Source organism: Notolepis coatsorum, assembly GCF_963971535.1.
Source record: "Notolepis coatsorum genome assembly, chromosome: 8".
NCBI lineage: Eukaryota > Metazoa > Chordata > Actinopteri > Aulopiformes > Paralepididae > Notolepis > Notolepis coatsorum.
Window position 1 is genome coordinate 25,908,260 of NC_140172.1, and position 18,653 is coordinate 25,926,912.

Below are 18,653 nucleotides of genomic sequence, written 5' to 3' on the forward strand. Positions count from 1 at the left end.
ATCCCTAGTATGAATGTATCTGGAAATGAAATGCACAACTATCAGTTGTCTACAGTTGCTAAACTCAACCAAGTACCAGAGATACAAAACAACCTTCGAGAGACGGTGTGCAGTAGCCGGTGGGTTATTCTTTTATATTTCAGTGGATGGTCATCCGATGGTGGATTATTTTTTCCAGTTTGGGACGAGAGTAGGCAACAGCCTAACTGTGGATTAGAACAGTTTGTGATGAGACTAGACAACAGCCTAACTGTGGATTAGAACAGTTTGTGATGAGAGTAGACAACATCCTAACTGTGGATTAGAACAGTTTGTGATGAGACTAGACAACAGCCTAACTGTGGATTAGAACAGTTTGTGATGAGACTAGACAACAGCCTAACTGTGGATTAGAACAGTTTGTGATGAGAGTAGACAACAGCCTAACTGTGGATTAGAACAGTTTGATGACGAGAGTAGACAGCAGCCTAACTGTGGATTAGAACAGTTTGATGATGAGAGTAGGCAACAGCCTAACTGTGGATTAGAACAGTTTGTGATGAGAGTAGACAACAGCCTAACTGTGGATTAGAACAGTTTGTGATGAGAGTAGACAACAGCCTAACTGTGGATTAGAACAGTTTGTGATGAGAGTAGACAACAGCCTAACTGTGGATTAGAACAGGTTGTGATGAGAGTAGACAACAGCCTAACTGTGGATTAGAACAGGTTGTGATGAGAGTAGACAACAGCCTAACTGTGGATTAGAACAGTTTGTGATGAGAGTAGACAACAGCCTAACTGTGGATTAGAACAGTTTGTGATGAGAGTAGACAACAGCCTAACTGTGGATTAGAACAGTTTGTGATGAGAGTAGACAACAGCCTAACTGTGGATTAGAACAGTTTGATGATGAGAGTAGACAACAGCCTAACTGTGGATTAGAACAGTTTGATGATGAGAGTAGACAACAGCCTAACTGTGGATTAGAACAGGTTGTGATGAGAGTAGACAACAGCCTAACTGTGGATTAGAACAGTTTGATGATGAGAGTAGGCAACAGCCTAACTGTGGATTAGAACAGTTTGGGGACAAATTGTGGAGAAAAATAATATATATATATTAATGAGCTCTGTCCACCCTTGCAGCAATCGACGAACATGCCGTTCTTTCAATTACAACAGACCTTGTGCCAGTATGGCTCTCTACACTGTGAGCAACCTGGCACGACGTCAGAAAGGGAGGGGAGCGAGAAGGAGAGCGAGTGCTCGAGTGAGAGGGGCGAGGTACGTCATGCCCCACATTACAATCGGCGTGTGTGTTTCAGAGACGGAGGAGCACTGCCACTTTTCTTTTTGTTTGTTTCCATTCTACTCGGGATAGTTTCTCCATTAAAAAAACAACAACAACCTTGTTGTGCCACGTTCACAACTTTGTTTCAGGTAAGAACAGGAGAAATGTAGTCGTTCTGAAGCGCTGTTTCCTCTTTTTTTTGTGAGTTGTGTGCAAAAGGGGGTGTGTCAGGTGAGGGGAAAAAACAGACGGTGCGGGGGAAGTGAGACCGTGAGTAGAATGGAGAAGTAGTTGGCTGCTTGTTGTGGTGGTGCAGTAGCGTAGTGATCAAGCTACATATATGTTAATGTTGTACTTAGTACTTACTAGAGTCAAGCTAGGCTATGTTCTGGCTGTCTGTGTGTGTGTTACTCTGCTGCTTGCTGCTGGTATATCCCACCTCTACTACTGTGCTCAACTGCATCATATGAGATTGGGAGAAAATATCATAGGGGAGAAAGAAATCGAATTTAAGTTTCAAGTTTGTTTTTATTTGTCACGTTATAAAGTACATGTGCATTACAGTGAAATGCTTGGTTCTGTATGAGCCCCTGAGAATGTGCTTCATACAGTAAAAGAGGAAGAAAGTCCCAACAATATACACAAACTAAAGTACACCTAAGTTCAACAAAGTTTTTTTTAATGCTAAAATTAGGTATGGATGTAGTGCACATCTCTTTGAATAAATATGGTGTAGTTTTAAAGTGTCTAAGTGAGTGTTTGTTTTAAGTGAGTGTGTGGATGTGTGTGCAATGTAAAGACATGAAATTAAGTTTGTCGTACAATACCTTGAAGTTGCAATATTCAAGTCTGATCGTTTATAAAGTGCAGTGTTTATAATCCCAGTACTGTTTGCAAATGTCTCTTCCTCAAAGGGAGCTATGCAATCTGACAAGTAACTGCCTTCACACCTAGGCGACTTGCTGTGCCAACAAAGTGACCTGGCAGGTAACTTCAATGAGAGAAACCCACAGGAGAGCCTGATCTTGGCGTGGGAAGTTGTGCAGTTGAGTCGTAGACGACGTAGTAGAGGTTGTGTATACCAGCGATCTACCACTGCTTCCCACCCCCTTTCTGGTTGGCTTGTGTGTGCATGACTAAGGGAGGTATATGCAGTTGTGCAAATAAAGTGTTTCTTGAGTCCTTTTTAGTTGGGACCCACCCTGGGACCCACCCTCTAGCAGCCACAGTTTTCGCCCTAGGAGTGTGTGTGTGTGTGTGTGTGTGGACTGTGGAGGTGTGTGTTTTCAGGCCAATTGCCAAAAAAGAGAGTGGTGGGCTTGGGCTATAACAAAGAACTTGATCATGGATGCGCAATTGCGCATGCATCAATGTGTCCATGCATTCGCACACGCACACACACAAAGAGGCATGGCTGTTTATGGCTGTGTGTGAATGCACAATGCATCGATCCTAAGGTCAAATCGCATCAAATCGAGAAAGAGATTTCATGATGCATTGAATTGAATTGTTGCCTGAAGAATCTTAATCGAATCGTTGTGGGGTCAAATATTTACACCCCTAGCATGGATGCATCATGCAGCATACACGGCCACAGCTCTTGCTAACAGGCGCTTGTTTCTTTGCCAGGCGTTGCTTTGTAAAGGCAGCAGCAGGGTGGGAGACACCTGGAGCTGAAACAAGAAGCACCACCACCAGTCATTCTGAATGACTTGATGCTTGAATAAAGCGTATCTTTGTAGACGAACACCTGCCAAGTGGCTGGTGGATCATTGACAAACGTGCACAAACTAGTGACAATTTAAGTGGTTCTGGCTGGCGTTTGATTTCTCATCCTGAATGGCTGTTTAATGAGCTGAGAAGTCATCTGATTTCAACGATTTGAATGAATCAAACTAGCGACTTAAGCTTTGGTTTTGAATATCGGCCTCGCCTACTGTAGGCCACTCGAGTCACGCAGTGAGTCATCCCAAGTCACACAGTCAGCCCAAGTCACACAGTCAGCCCAACTCACAGTCAGCCCAAGTCACGCAGTCAGCCCAACTCACACAGTCAGCCCAAGTCACGCAGTCAGCCCAACTCACGCAGTCAGCCCAACTCACGCAGTCAGCCCAACTCACGCAGTCAGCCCAACTCACGCAGTCATCCCAACTCACACAGTCAGCCCAACTCACGCAGTCAGCCCAACTCACGCAGTCAGCCCAACTCACACAGTCAGCCCAACTCACACAGTCAGCCCAAGTCACGCAGTCAGCCCAAGTCACGCAGTCAGCCCAAGTCACGCAGTCAGCCCAAGTCACGCAGTCAGCCCAACTCACACAGTCAGCCCAAGTCATGCAGTCAGCCCAACTCACACAGTCAGCCCAAGTCACGCAGTCAGCCCAAGTCACGCAGTCAGCCCAAGTCACGCAGTCAGCCCAAGTCATGCAGTCAGCCCAACTCACGCAGTCAGCCCAAGTCATGCAGTCAGCCCAACTCATGCAGTCAGCCCAAGTCATGCAGTCAGCCCAAGTCATGCAGTCAGCCCAAGTCATGCAGTCAGCCCAACTCACGCAGTCAGCCCAACTCACACAGTCAGCCCAACTCACACAGTCAGCCCAACTCACGCAGTCAGCCCAACTCACACAGTCAGCCCAAGTTATGCAGTCAGCTCAACTCACGCAGTCAGTCCAAGTCATGCAGTCAGCCCAACTCACGCAGTCAGCCCAAGTCATGCAGTCAGCCCAACTCACACAGTCAGCCCAACTCATGCAGTCAGCCCAACTCACACAGTCAGCCCAAGTTACGCAGTCAGCCCAACTCACACAGTCAGCCCAAGTCATGCAGTCAGCCCAACTCACACAGTCAGCCCAACTCATGCAGTCAGCCCAAGTTACGCAGTCAGCCCAAGTCATGCAGTCAGCCCAACTCACACAGTCAGCCCAACTCATGCAGTCAGCCCAAGTCATGCAGTCAGCCCAACTCACGCAGTCAGCCCAACTCACACAGTCAGCCCAAGTCACGCAGTCAGCCCAACTCACGCAGTCAGCCCAACTCACGCAGTCAGCCCAAGTCATGCAGTCAGCCCAACTCACACAGTCAGCCCAAGTCACGCAGTCAGCCCAACTCACGCAGTCAGCCCAACTCACGCAGTCAGCCCAAGTCACGCAGTCAGCCCAACTCACGCAGTCAGCCCAACTCACGCAGTCAGCCCAACTCACGCAGTCAGCCCAAGTCATGCAGTCAGCCCAAGTCACGCCCAATTGAAAGGCATGGGGAGGAGGAGTGTGCGGAACAGAGTAGTTGGACTATTATCCTTTCATCATCTCTGTCGGTAGCTGCTGGCTGTGCTCGTCTAATGAGCAGGGTTTCTTTTGTTTTTATAGCTTTGTATTTTTCATTACATTTTTATTATAAGAATGTGTTTTCAGTTTAGTTTGTTTTCAGATTTATTTGTATTTTAATAATTTTTCTTGAGTATTAGTTAGTTTCTTTTCTACTTAGTTTCAGTTTTGGTTTAAGTATTTTTGTAATATAGAGGCGTGTGTCAGGGACAATATTTTAAGAAGTTCAAAATGGGTATTGTGAAATACAATCACAACCTTTTTTTAAAGACGACTGACTCACGCATGTGGTGTGGTTCATCATCCCAACCCAGGTCACAGTCAACACAATGCACCTATGACTCCTGGTTTATTTTAGATTTTAGGTTATAGTTTTTTTTTTTTTTTTATTATTTTATCTCGTAAAAAAAAACGTTTCACCCGGTTTAAGTTTTAGTTCCTACCTATGATAACCTTGCCATGGAGGAATGTTTAGTTTCCTCTTCCCGTAAATCAGAGTTATTACTTCTATCTATCCATCTTCTATCTAGATATACTATCTTATTACTACATGGCCCTTGGTTTGGGGGCAGAGTTAGCGACGACGCCCTCCCTGCATGTGCCTGCAGGCCTGCCTTTCATGGCTGCCTTACACACACGTGCACAGTGTGTCCTGTCTACATTAAGTGTCCTTAAGATTGACAGTCACTCAGGAGGAGGAGCGAGGACTGGCTTGTCCTGACGGTAGTTATTGATTGATTGAAAACTTTAACAGATTTCAGAATGGGTAGAATACAGTACGGCTCAATACACACAATTGTTAAGGGGATGCAGACCAGAGAAAGACTTTCGTCTTGTTTACATCAGGGTCCCCCATTTTCAATTCATAATGACATTTATGACATACACAACATACAGATATATATCATGACATACAGGTATATATATATAGTACTGTTACATTTATGACATACACACAACATACAGATATACAGATATATATCATGACATACAGGTATATAGTACTGTTACATTTGTGACATACAAGATATGCAAATATACAGTACCAGTCCTCGCTTCTCCTGACGGTGGTTATTTACCCCGACCGTCGGGAGGAGTGAGGACTGGCTTGTCCTGACAGTTAGTTATTTGATTGACATGTGACGGACAGAAGCACAGTCTGGAATACTGCCAAGGATAGACACAAAAAAGCTCAGGGCTTATTTCCATTGTGGTCCTTGGAGGGGGACGACGACGAAGTGTTCAGACATGCATCATACAGACATCGTAAAGACGCATGACATCACATCACATAGATATAACATAAAAAAACATGTAAAAGTGGTGTACATCATCATGTTAACCTATACAGTTGCACAGGTAAGACGTGACATTATTTTAACCTATACTGTTGCACAGGTAAGATGTGACATTACTTTAACCTAGATAGTAATTTACTCAGGAGGAGAATTTTCAGGAGGAGCGAGGACAGTATAGAGACCCGACCGTCGGGTCTATACTGGGGAGGCTGAATTTCTGTGTTGAGCAATGTCTGGCTGTTTCCCAACACATTGTGTAGTAGTAGGAGACGACACGCTAAACCCCTCTACCACAGCACAGGTTGGAATCTGTCTGATTTCTTGAGACACATTCCTTACTTCCAGAATGACGAGACCCATTTTATAAGTTGCTGAAATGTGTTAAGATGTTGTATGTGTTACATTTGACTATTGGGTGTTTTTTTTTCTTTTGCTGTATTTAGGAATGTGTGTAATAATTTAATGTATGCTATTTCGATGGTAGACCCTCCTGTATTATGTCCCGCTGGCCATATACAATCGGGAATAGATCCATATGGAAACGGTCCAGAAATTCAAGGCACCTTGCAAATTGCAATGTAGATGTCATCTGTAAACGTTAGGTCTCTAGATGTGTGAAGTTATGGTGTGACCTATTTAGGTCTCTAGATCTGTGAGGTTATTAATTTACCCGCGCGGATTCTTGAAAATCTATTTGATCACTTCTAATAACTTTTTTTCCCGCCTTTTTGAAGTGTACCGCTGTAGAATATAGCTTAGATGCAGGTTTGCTTTTCAAAGTATACTGACTCGAGCCAAGTTGACACTAGATACAAGTGCTTGGGGCTTCTATTTTGACGAACAAGACAAAACGTCATGTGCCACGAGGCAATCAATGCACCTGTGTTTTGTATTGACAAGCGGATCACGTCAACGTCGCAAGGCGCCTCTTTGTACCTAAAAGATTTCCTTATGGATTTATTCCAGATTGTAATATGGCCAGGGGGACATACAGGATGATCTACCTGCTAGGTATTATATTATTATTATTCAACTGTGTCTGACGGCAAGTGTACATGTCTTCTGTTGGCAGGAGCTGTAGCTGACACGGTGGTAGACGGGAGGAGAGAGGCCGGGATCTGGAGAGGAGTGTCTGCGGCACTGACTGACAGCATGGTGAGCCAATCACGTCATGGAAGGGGGGGACGGGGACAGATATGCGTCACTGGTTCATTTGTTTTGTTTTAGATGCGAAGCAGAGATTAACCCTTCCACTAAAACACTCTACCAAAGGGTTAACCCTTTCACTGCCACACGACAGACGTTTACCGTATAAAAACTTAAACAGAAATTCTGTGGCTCCACAAAATCAAGCCTGTGGAGCAGCTCCAGTCTCTATAACCTGATGACATCACACGTTTTGAGTTTTAGCGCTTTAGTCTTTGGATTAGGGAGAGAGTTGTTTTCACTAATAATATTGTTGGACTGTCTTGTCTGACCAATGGAATAACAATTCAATTCTTAAATTAGACATTGTTCTACTTTAAATATGTCAGACTTCAACAGATTTTCGCAAGCGTAGGACTACTCAACACTATTCCCACCACCACCACCACCATCACCACCACCATCACCACCATCACCCACTAGGGATGGGTACCGAATTTGGTTCTTTCGAGGTACCGAACCGAAACACGTCGGTACTACCGAGTATCGATTCAAGTGAGATAAAAATTTTTTTTTTTTTTTTTTTTTTTTACTTTACTTTTTCTTTTTTCTTTTTTTTTTAACTTTTTTCTTTTCATGTCAACGTTCACACGCACAATATATGCTTACCTAGGACTTGACTTGATTCAACAAAGCAGTCGGAGCAATGGCAAGCCGAAAACTGTCGAAATTGTAGTTATTTGAAGTTTGGATTTTTTTTCACGACTGAGGTAGGCAAATAAAATTTCTTGAGACTAAAGTACCGAAAAAAGGTACCGTTGGGTACCGGTATCGATTCACAGGTACCGGTATCTGTTCAAATGTGAAAGGTACCCATCCCTATCACCCACCACCACCACCATCACTACCACCATCACCCCCCACCACCACCACCATCACCACCCACCACCACCCCCCCTCCTCTCCGACTTCCATTCCTTAAATATGTGGCTCTCCAGGGGCTGTGGGTTTTATTTTCCTGTTGGTCTCATTCAGGAAGGTGCTGTTGGATCAGTGAAAGTGTAACAGATGTTCCAGGTTCTTTGATGTTTCTTCTGACTCAGTTGCTCTCCTGTGTCACGTGTTTGAACTGTTCTGGGATCAGAGGCTTCTGTCTTGGAGCCCATCCAGACCCCGGCATGGACATGATGTCTTCTCCTCCCACTCATGTCTCCCAAGCTTCTAGTAACATCTTGACTCTTAGAGCCCCTACCTACGTTGTTCTGCGTCTTGAGAGCATCGGCCACCGCAGCCCACATTCCTCCGGGGAGGTGGGGGGGGGGGGGGGGGGGTGTAGGTGTCACATGTCCTACAGCAGGGCTGTACAGTGCGAGATATATATCGCACGTGCTACAGCAACATCGGTCTGTGCGATGAATGGATTTACTTCAGTAGCACCCGTGCGATAGGCATTCGGTTCATATCTATACTCTTATTTTGAAAATTCTCTGGCAAGTCTCATCTCCGCAGAAGCGCAGCTCCAGCCATAATATCTATGGCTCCGGCAGCTAACAATGTTCGATTCATTTTTCCTTTAAAAGTCTGGAAGAGGTCAAAAATAAAAATGTCAAATGACATTTCCGTTGCCTTTTTTGAGTTCATCTAAATGTTACTGATTGTGTTAAATTGGCTTATGATATCGTCTCATATCGATTGCAGGCACCTGCATCGTATCGTGGCAAATATCGTATCGTTGTCCAAAGAATCGATATCGTATTGTATCGTGATGACACCCTATAGTAGAGTCCATACACCCAACACCAAATCCCATAATTCCTTACACGTAACGTGTCTGGCTGTGTGACGTCAACTTGTCGGCATGAAAATGACAACCAAACATGGCACTGCAATTAAATAACACAAATACAATAGGCACATTTGTGACTGTTACAAATATAACACGTTTTATACTTGTGCTACAAGATTTTGGCCTGTGCTACAAAACTATCAACCCCTGTAGCACCAGTGCTATGTGCAAAAAAAGTTAGCGTACAGCCCTGCCTACAGAACGATAGAGTTTGGGTTCAAATGGCACGTTCAGCGGGTCCATAACGCTGCTGCTCGGCTGTTGACAGGGACACGCAAATGGGAGCACATCGCTCGCCTCCCTCCATTGGCTGCCTGTGCAGTCTAGGATACATTTTAATATCCTGTTGTTTGCTTATGAAGCAATGAATGGTCTGGCCCCACCCTACCTCACAGAGATCCTGCACCCCTACACCCCATCATGGTCGCTGAGGTCTGCTGACCAGTCCCTCGTTGTTGTTCCCAAATCCAGGCTAAAGAACGGGGGGGGGGGGGGGGGGGGGGGGGGCGTGCGATTGCGGTTATAGCCCCCAAACTCCTGAACGAGTTGCCCCCCCCACATTAGGCTAACTAGTCTATGACAGTCTAGACTAGCTTGTTTGCGGACAGGATTCGGGAAAAGTTTGGTCCGTTCGGAGGCAGCTTCCAGGCGAAGTACATACACCGGAAATTCTACCCCATATACACACTTTCGGCCGTAGTTCTTTACCAGGCTTTATCTCACGGAGGAGATAAAGCTGGGAACGAGATTAGCACAGCAGAGACAGGAAGTAGCGTGGGTAGTGTGAGCCTCCCACACCTTACACCTCGCCAATGAGAGTCTGCGCTGGCAGGTGAAAAGATGTGACAGGCTGCCTCCTCGTGTACCGGAGGGGACACGTGATGCAAGGCTTCTATCCTCCCTACAACCGACCAGTGGGGGGCATAGTCGAGCAACGTTCAAGACGGGAGGGGAGAATTGGAAACGCGAAATTGGGATGGGAGAAAAATGGAAAAATAAGGAGAAAAAGTGGATAAAAAAAAAAGATGTACATAACGAATTGTGACAAATGTCAAATCTAGACTGACAGTAAAAGTCAGTTCAGACTAGGGATGGGTATCGTTAGGATTTTATCGATACTACTACTCTTATCGATACTGCTTAACGGTTCGGTACTTTATCGATACTCTTATCGGTTCTTTTTGATTTAGCAAAAAAATTATTAAGAACAGAATCGACATTGCTTTATTATTCTTTTATATAACTATATTACTGCACATGGCTACTTTTTTTTATCAATTAATACAAGCAGTCAGATAAATTAACTATTTTGGGACTTTCTATTTTATTTAGTAGTAGTGGTCCTGAGTTAAGCTGGTCCACCCATCAGATGTAATGGCTAACTTTGGCACATCTTTAAGCTCTGTGATAACATTGGCCTTTTCAACATTATACCAGGCAGGAGTCAGTGTGTTACTGAGGACATTCCTGCAGGGAGGGGTATATTTGCAGTTGAGAGCATTGGTCATCTCCCTACAGTAAAGATTAGAAATGATTGAATTATTGTAAATTTGTGTGGAGTGGTGGGAATAGCTGCTTCAATAATAACTTATAACAACAACAACAACAACAACAACAACAACAACAACAACAACAACAACAGACAAGTTAGACAACTATGTATACAAAAAAAACGATATACACTGAATGATTAGTTGTTACCTAAAGCCCTTGGACTCCACTGTAGAGAAGGGGTGCAGGCCTTTGACAACAAACTGGGTCACAGCCCTGTGACACTCGTTCACCCTATCCTCTGTCATCCTTCCTAGCTGCTAGGGAGAAGGGACTTTGGGTGGTGGAGGTAGAGGGAGGATGTGTGGTGGCCCTGGGCTCACTGGCCTGGGACACATTGGTGGCTGACGCCTCAGCTTGACGATCTATAAAAAGTTTTTAGATTGTAGTATTTGTAGCTAAACAATTATTTTGTTTATTAGCCTATTTGTAATAATTCGTTATTAGCCTAGGAAACTCCGTATATTGGCTTATCGGCTGCAGTGGACGTGGATGCAGATGGAACAGTGCGCGCAGTCAAATACGGCGCATTTCTGCACACTAATATCTTGTTTTGCCAACATGTTTTGATAGATTGCTCGTATTGCCACCCTTACTGGCAAATGTTTTGTTGCACTTGTGGCAACGTGCGTTGTATTATATATCCATACTTTAGAACGCTTCGCAGTTCGCTCTATCCGCCATCACGACTGAGTGCATGCAGAGGCAAAGCTGTCTGTGTGCAGCGCGCTTCAGCACGGGCGTCGGGGACAGCCAATACTATCCACCTGCAGAACCCCAGATCCCCGCAGGCTGACAATCCTCAGCCTGCGGATCCTCAGCCTGCGGGGATCTGGGGTTCTGCAGCTGGAAGCATCTCGGGACAGCACTAAGGAGGAACACTAAGGAGTACCCGTATGTGTAGCGACTCGCGAGGAGTGTGTGTAATAATGATGACTCGCTGCGGCTCGCTTCTCGTGCAGAGACAGAGAAAGGAGAGATCGTTGGCAACTTTTAAATAATAATAATAATTTCTCTAGAGTATCGATAGCAGTACCGATGACGTCGGAGCTTATAAATACTCCGGTATTTTCTAATATAGTACCGGTTCCCGTTTAAAACCGGGGTCCGGGGGTCATCCCTAGTTCAGACTGAGGTCGCATTGCAAAAAGATCAGACCTGTATCTTGATTTAGGATCACATAATGAAAGTGGCCCAAATCATAATACAAAAGATCAGATTCCATGTGATTTGTGCTGTTTATACTGTAAAATCTGTCACAAAATCAGAGTCTCATATGAGAAAAGCAATCTGATAGGTCAGACTGCAGACTAAAGTGGACCAATGTGAGGATGGTGTCACGACACGTACAGAGACCCACCCCCGTATGCTTGACATCAATCAGCCACAGCGGGCCAATGAAACCCATCCGTCTTATCTTAATAGGATTAGTCCATATATCTGCTCCCATATGTCTTGGTAGACCCGCATGTCGGATGAGCACTTCTTCAACTCATCGGTATTGGCTGTTGATGTTTGAAAAGGGTGCCCTCTAGTGGGCATTACGACTATTCAGCTCTGAGGCTTTATCACTGGGACTGGTGGGCCCAGGAGGCAGGAGGGCATATGAAAAGAAGCAGGATGACTTTTATAGCTAGATAACTCTAAAAAGGATCATGAAATAGTCAATCTGCCAAAATACGTAATAGATAATGGGGACATGATCTGTCCGTCTGGCTGTAAAAGGCATAAAAAAAAAAAAAAAACCAATAGGCCTACCCGGTGTTAAATTGACATATTTATCCATAACATCAGGAATTATTTATTTGATTTCACAGAGTAGAACAGTTAGCCAACTGGGTAATTCTACTTTTTTGGAATACCTCTCGGAGCTGTTCTATTGACATATTCACGGGTTCTGCTGCAATAAGCACTTTGACAAGACTTTGAATGAGTGGGTTTGAGAAGAGACACGTTCAGAATGCCCCAAATAGTTGTTTGTGTAATAATAAAGCCACAATCATGCGCTTAACCCTTTCACTACCACACTACCAAAGGGTTAACCCTTTCATGGCGACAATACAGAAGGTTAACCCTTTCATTGCCTCACGACAAAGGGTTAACCCTTTCACAACCACACTACAGAAGGTTAACCCTTTCACTACCACACTACAGATAGTTAACCGTCTGTAGTGTGGTAGTGAAAGGTTAACCTTCTGTAGTGTGGTAGTGAAAGGTTAACCTTCTGTAGTGTGGTAGTGAAAGGGTTAACCTTCTGTAGTGTGGTAGTGAAAGGGTTAACCTTCTGTAGTGTGGTAGTGAAAGGTTAACCTTCTGTAGTGTGGTAGTGAAAGGTTAACCTTCTGTAGTGTGGTAGTGAAAGGTTAACCTTCTGTAGTGTGGTAGTGAAAGGTTAACCTTCTGTAGTGTGGTAGTGAAAGGTTAACCTGTAGTGTGGTAGTGAAAGGTTAACCTTCTGTAGTGTGGTAGTGAGAGGGTTAACCTTCTGTAGTGTGGTAGTGAGGTTAACCTGTAGTGTGGTAGTGAAAGGTTAACCTTCTGTAGTGTGGTAGTGAAAGGTTAACCTGTAGTGTGGTAGTGAAAGGTTAACCTTCTGTAGTGTGGTAGTGAAAGGGTTAACCTTCTGTAGTGTGGTAGTGAAAGGTTAACCTTCTGTAGTGTGGTAGTGAAAGGGTTAACCTTCTGTAGTGTGGTAGTGAAAGGGTTAACCTTCTGTAGTGTGGTAGTGAAAGGTTAACCTTCTGTAGTGTGGTAGTGAGGTTAACCTGTAGTGTGGTAGTGAAAGGTTAACCTTCTGTAGTGTGGTAGTGAAAGGTTAACCGTCTGTAGTGTGGTAGTGAAAGGTTAACCTTCTGTAGTGTGGTAGTGAAAGGTTAACCTTCTGTAGTGTGGTAGTGAAAGGGTTAACCTTCTGTAGTGTGGTAGTGAAAGGTTAACCTTCTGTAGTGTGGTAGTGAAAGGTTAACCTTCTGTAGTGTGGTAGTGAAAGGGTTAACCTTCTGTAGTGTGGTAGTGAAAGGTTAATCTTCTGTAGTGTGGTAGTGAAAGGGTTAACCTTCTGTAGTGTGGTAGTGAAAGGGTTAACCTTCTGTAGTGTGGTAGTGAAAGGGTTAACCTTCTGTAGTGTGGTAGTGAAAGGTTAACCTTCTGTAGTGTGGTAGTGAAAGGGTTAAAGGGCTGTAGTTGAGTATCTCTTAACTGCCGTAACTCTTGATACAAGAGGGTGAATGTCGGAGGATACCCACCATGACTGTGCGACTTGAGCCTATATAGTGGTTTAATGCCAACGCAGCGTACATGATGTATGCAGACTATGACCGTAAATACATTCTATGTGGTGATGTGTTACAAAGGCCACAGAGATCAGATCGCAGTGTTGTTGTTGGACCACGAGGGATGTGATGACGAGGGATCATGTGACCTTTGGGATGTTCCACTCTACATCAACACACGCACACACACACACACCCTATGGTACCATCATGCTTAATACTGCACACAGGGTTCGCACAAGGTCCTTGAAGTGCTTAAATTGCTTGATTTTTGGGGGGGGGGGGATCCTTGAAAACAGCCAATTTTTTAACAAGGTGCTTAAAAGGTGCATTTAAAAGTGAATTGTATCCTTTTAAATACCAGTTTTTTTTATAAAAAATTGTGCTTGGAAAAGTACTTAAGTCCTTGAATTTGATTTCGCAATGTCTGGCAACCCTGTGCACAGATCTGCTACAGCGATGCCCTCGTGCCCCATACTCGCTGTCACCGCTTTGTCATCATGAGCAGCACACAGGGCTTTAACCTCTGTCTTGTCATATATTAAGATTCTCCATTACCTCGGCAAGGGGTCAGTGTGCCCCCGCAGTAGTAGTGTGTGTGTGTGGTGTTCCACCCTTCTGCTCTCTTGTTATTGGATTGAGACCGTAAATCTACTTCCCAGCTAGGATGGACGTGTTAAGAGGAGAGACGGCAGTCAGGGCTCGAAGGTGCACCGAATATGAAAGTATACCATCATGGATCCATGCAAAGGTATGGATTTTTACACTATACCGCCGTCCACGATATATACATAAAAAAAGAAAAGAAAAAGATACTGTATATTTTAATCGAGAAAAGATTGCTTGCAGTAGTATAAAAAGTCAAATGGAATATACCATTTTTTACTGAAATAGGGCCGTGCCAATTATATTACAAGATAAAGACAAAACGATAGATGTCGTATCACGTTGTAATTTTGTACTGGAAAACTATACCGTTAATACTGTCAGAAATATGTCTCTCTAGGGGAAAAAGTGACTGGAGGTTAGTTTAACAGATGGGTGCTACTGCCTTCATGGGACGTATAGAAAGTGGAATAGGGAGGATCTGTGACGGTAGCGTCTAGATCCCAGCGACTGGAAGGAACATAAACCCATTCCCACTACCTACAAATTAGAAGACAAAAAAAAAGAAAAAAAGAAACGTCCTTCCGGGTGATGGGATCTACTACCATTTAAGACCTCAGGAGTGTTCTGGTTGGCTGGGTGCACAGTGGCAGAATGCCACCCTGCTCCTGTGCCCCTGGGGGTGGGGCATTGGGCCAGCCAGCCATCTCATTGGGTGATATGGCTGATGGACACCATGGAGACACTCTGAACAAGAGTGCAGACCTGACCTCCTCGTTCTGTTGGCTGTGTTTCGGTACACAGTGGTGGGCCATATTTAAAATAATGTATTTCATTCATTTTGTGTGTATTGTAATTTTTGCAGATACTATTTGTAACCAGATACTTTTTTGGATAGTAATCTTGCATACTTGAATAATAATTTATTTAGTTTTTAACAGATTAAATGTTGTATTTTTTTTTAAATTTTTTTGGTAATTTTGAATTTATTTATTTTTTAACACTTTGGCTGCCTAAGGTTAAATTCATGATATACCATAGATTGCCAGCGCTATTTGTCTATGGAGAAAGTCCCCTTCTTTGCAGGGCTATAACTTTTTAAATTCTATTGCTACATTGCCATTATTAGGGCCCATTCAAAGTCCTATATGTATTGTTCATTGTGTAGCAACGTTAAACTTTTTCATTCACATATTCATAGTAAAGTATGGTCTAATGTATAAGTATGTTTTCATCTCTTTCTGCAGCTTTCTCCAGAACGTGATCTATAGCCCCAAATGCATTATATTGATGATGAAATACAGTTTGATGGCAATCAGCGCGATATAAAAAATTCCAACTAGACGTACTTCTAGAAGTTACTACACGTCATTTGATGTTGACCGGATGGGCGAGGGGGCGTTTATAATTCCGTGGGCAGCGTTATACCAATCATCTAATGTGGGTCAAATGTTGATAATAGCAGTTAGTATCGAAGACGGTAACGTTACACGCTGAAACTCACCCCAGTCTCCGCGCGCCGTTGGGCGATCATCGTAGAGTAGAAATCTTATCATTATGGGATATATTTTTACCCGGTCCATCTCCAGCTTGTATAATGGTATATACGTCCAAATCATGTTGTTTATCGAGTTATTGCCAGACGAGCCAGAGTCCCATGACCTATAGCGAGCGCCCGGAAGTACTACGGACGTCTAGGACAACCTCTATGCCACATCCTGTTTGGCGATTGCGCCGATCGGCCACCAGATGGCGCTCCTGAACCGCCAGAGAGCTCAGTGGGTCCTGCTGGTGGATCTCAGGCCAGCAGAGGGGACATATGAATCCGATCGCAGATTTTTGAAATATTGATATAAGGACGACGTACCGCGTCCTCCGGCAACTTTAGCATGGCCAGCAAAGACGTCTAAAGACGGTTCCCGGCAGTCAAAGTGTTAATCCTCTTTTTCTCCGATTTTTCTCTGTTTTCTCCCCGTCCCAATTTAGTCGTTGTGCCAATACCCCCCCCCCCCCCCCCCCCTACCTCTTTGTTGTGCGCATGTTCTCCAACTGGTCAGTACAAGGGAACCCTGAAGTCCACCACATGCTTCCTCCGATACGCGCGGTGACAGCCAGTGCCTCTTTTTTCACCTGGCAGCGAGGACTCTCATTGGTGACGTGTAACGCGTGGGAGGTCACGCTGCCTTCATCAAGTCCTGCCTCCGCTGAGCAAGCGCCCAGACCTGACCTGTAGGCGTCGCTGTCCACAACGCCAGATCCCCACCCGTGACTACTTCCCTCCCCCTAACCCAGCCAACCGGGTTAGTATAGCGATCAGCCCAAGCCAGAGGCAATTCTGACTCCGGGAGTCGAGACCGCAGCCTCTTGCATTGGTGACGAGCGCAATCTCCGCTACGCCACCTGACCGCCCATAATTTTTAATTTATTTTGAAGGAATCATCAAGATACACAAGGTATTTCTACGCTTAATTTTCATTGTTCAATGCAAAGAGGAGAAACCAAACCTGTGTATAATGTAGGCCACAAAATGTGCTGGCGACATTAGGGTGATATTCAAAGTAGTATCAACCCATAGCGACTGTGACATCATCAGCTCTCTCCTCGCCCTGGTGTTGTGTCGCTCCTCTCAGGTGAGATCGCATCGTCCCCTCGGGAACACAAAGCCCTTTAATCCTTTCTTGTGAAGCCGCCTTCTAATGGCTTCCCAGGACCCGGCCTCTGTGTACCACGCTCGCTTCTTCGTGCCCCGAACAAGATGGGAAGTATTGGGTTTGTGTCCCGTTGTCCAATCATGCTGCTCCATTTTGTCAACGGGTTCCTAGAAGAATGGAAAAGGAGGGGAGACAATGGGGGAATTATTTTACCCTTCTGTGGGTAGTACCCACAATGCACTGCCCCTACTACCTTTTGATAGGCTGTGAGGCATGAGTGTGAAACAATGCTGTTTGTGTGTGTGTGTGTTTGTGTCGCACACAATGTGTAATAACATGGCAGCTTTTGTATCACTGACTTATGACATCATCTGGTTACGTAAGGATGAGGTTGTGTGTGTGTGATGAGACTCTGCTCCCATATTCACAAAGCTTCCCAGAGTAGATGTGCTAATCTGAGGTCAGTGACCAGGAAGTTGGAACATGACCTTATTCGGAGCTAACAGTCTGAATCTGACTCTAGAGCAGTGATCAAGAACACTTGTCTTCATGACCTGGTCTAGATGACCTCTAGTACTCCTTGATGTAGGTTCTCTGTTGTGCCTGTAGCGTTTACAATGGGCTACACTGCCTGGTACAGACGGGAAGGCCTGGTCTAAAGAAGCAGGTGCAGCCATTCTTACCCGGGTGCACCCATTCTTACCCAGGTGCACCCATTCTTACCCAGGTGCAGCCATTCTTACCCAGGTGCAGGGTTTCCTGGAAGGTTTCTATGTCCCAAATGAGAACAATTCTGGTCAAATATTTTCTTTGTTGATCAAATAGATTGAGATTGAGCTTAAAAACAATTGATAGGCTATATAAACAATGACATCATTAACACATTGGACAATAAACATTGGACGCCAGACCCGAGATAAGTCGGGTTAACTCGCCGAACGTTGGGCGCCAAACCCGAGAAAAGTCGGGGTTTTGGTCGTTATTTCTTTTATTCGCTATTTCCATTCATAATCCATCCATCCAGCCTGATGTTATCATTGGGAATGGGTCTGAGATCGCAAACGTCCAATACCGCCGCCTAACGCCTTGTGGCCGGTATTGCACATCCTTGGATTCTCTCGGGCTCAGCCTGTATGTTGATCTAACAAGTCCGGTCCGGGTTTTCCTACTCGGGCAGTAGTAACGTTTATAACGCATGGATTGGGGAGAATCAAGCACCGTGGATTCATGTTCTTTGGTGGATTATCTTGGAATGGGGGTCAGATAATTGGAATATTCTTTTTGCAGTACATCCTAGTTAAATAAGTGCTATATGGTATCAATCTTGCGTTGATCCGAGCATGCCTTCATTGTGATCCGTGTGTGTCCTGTAAAGTTACTCCACAACGTATGCCGTTGGTGACGATCGAAGCATAGAAAACCCCCCCCACCCCCCCCCCCATGCATGCATGATGAAACATAATACCGATAATCTAGCCTTGATTTCAGATTGATTGTTGATCCAAGCAAGGAATGGCACGGACTTCCTAGTGAAATGCACTAAAACGCTGTTTAGCGGCGTTTCCTTGGATTCCTCTAAAACTATACTCGTATTCACCACGGTATAAAACGGGAATGTATGGATGAAAAGAGTATCTGGTTTTTACACCTTGACCGGAAGAAACTCAATGACAATCGACTATATTATT

The 18,653-nt window shown here is 44.6% G+C and overlaps 1 protein-coding gene across 1 annotated transcript in view; it reads left to right on the forward strand.

Moving 5' to 3' along the window:
- mtmr4 (myotubularin related protein 4) overlaps window positions 1-18,653 on the forward strand; it is a 134,769-nt gene that overhangs the window by 4,145 nt on the left and 111,971 nt on the right. The window contains exons 2-3 of the mRNA XM_084320340.1: window positions 6,966-7,048; window positions 14,371-14,459. Of these exons, the coding sequence (XP_084176466.1) occupies window positions 14,376-14,459 (84 nt within the window). The 5' untranslated portion in view covers window positions 6,966-7,048; window positions 14,371-14,375. The remainder of the gene's footprint in view (window positions 1-6,965; window positions 7,049-14,370; window positions 14,460-18,653) is intronic.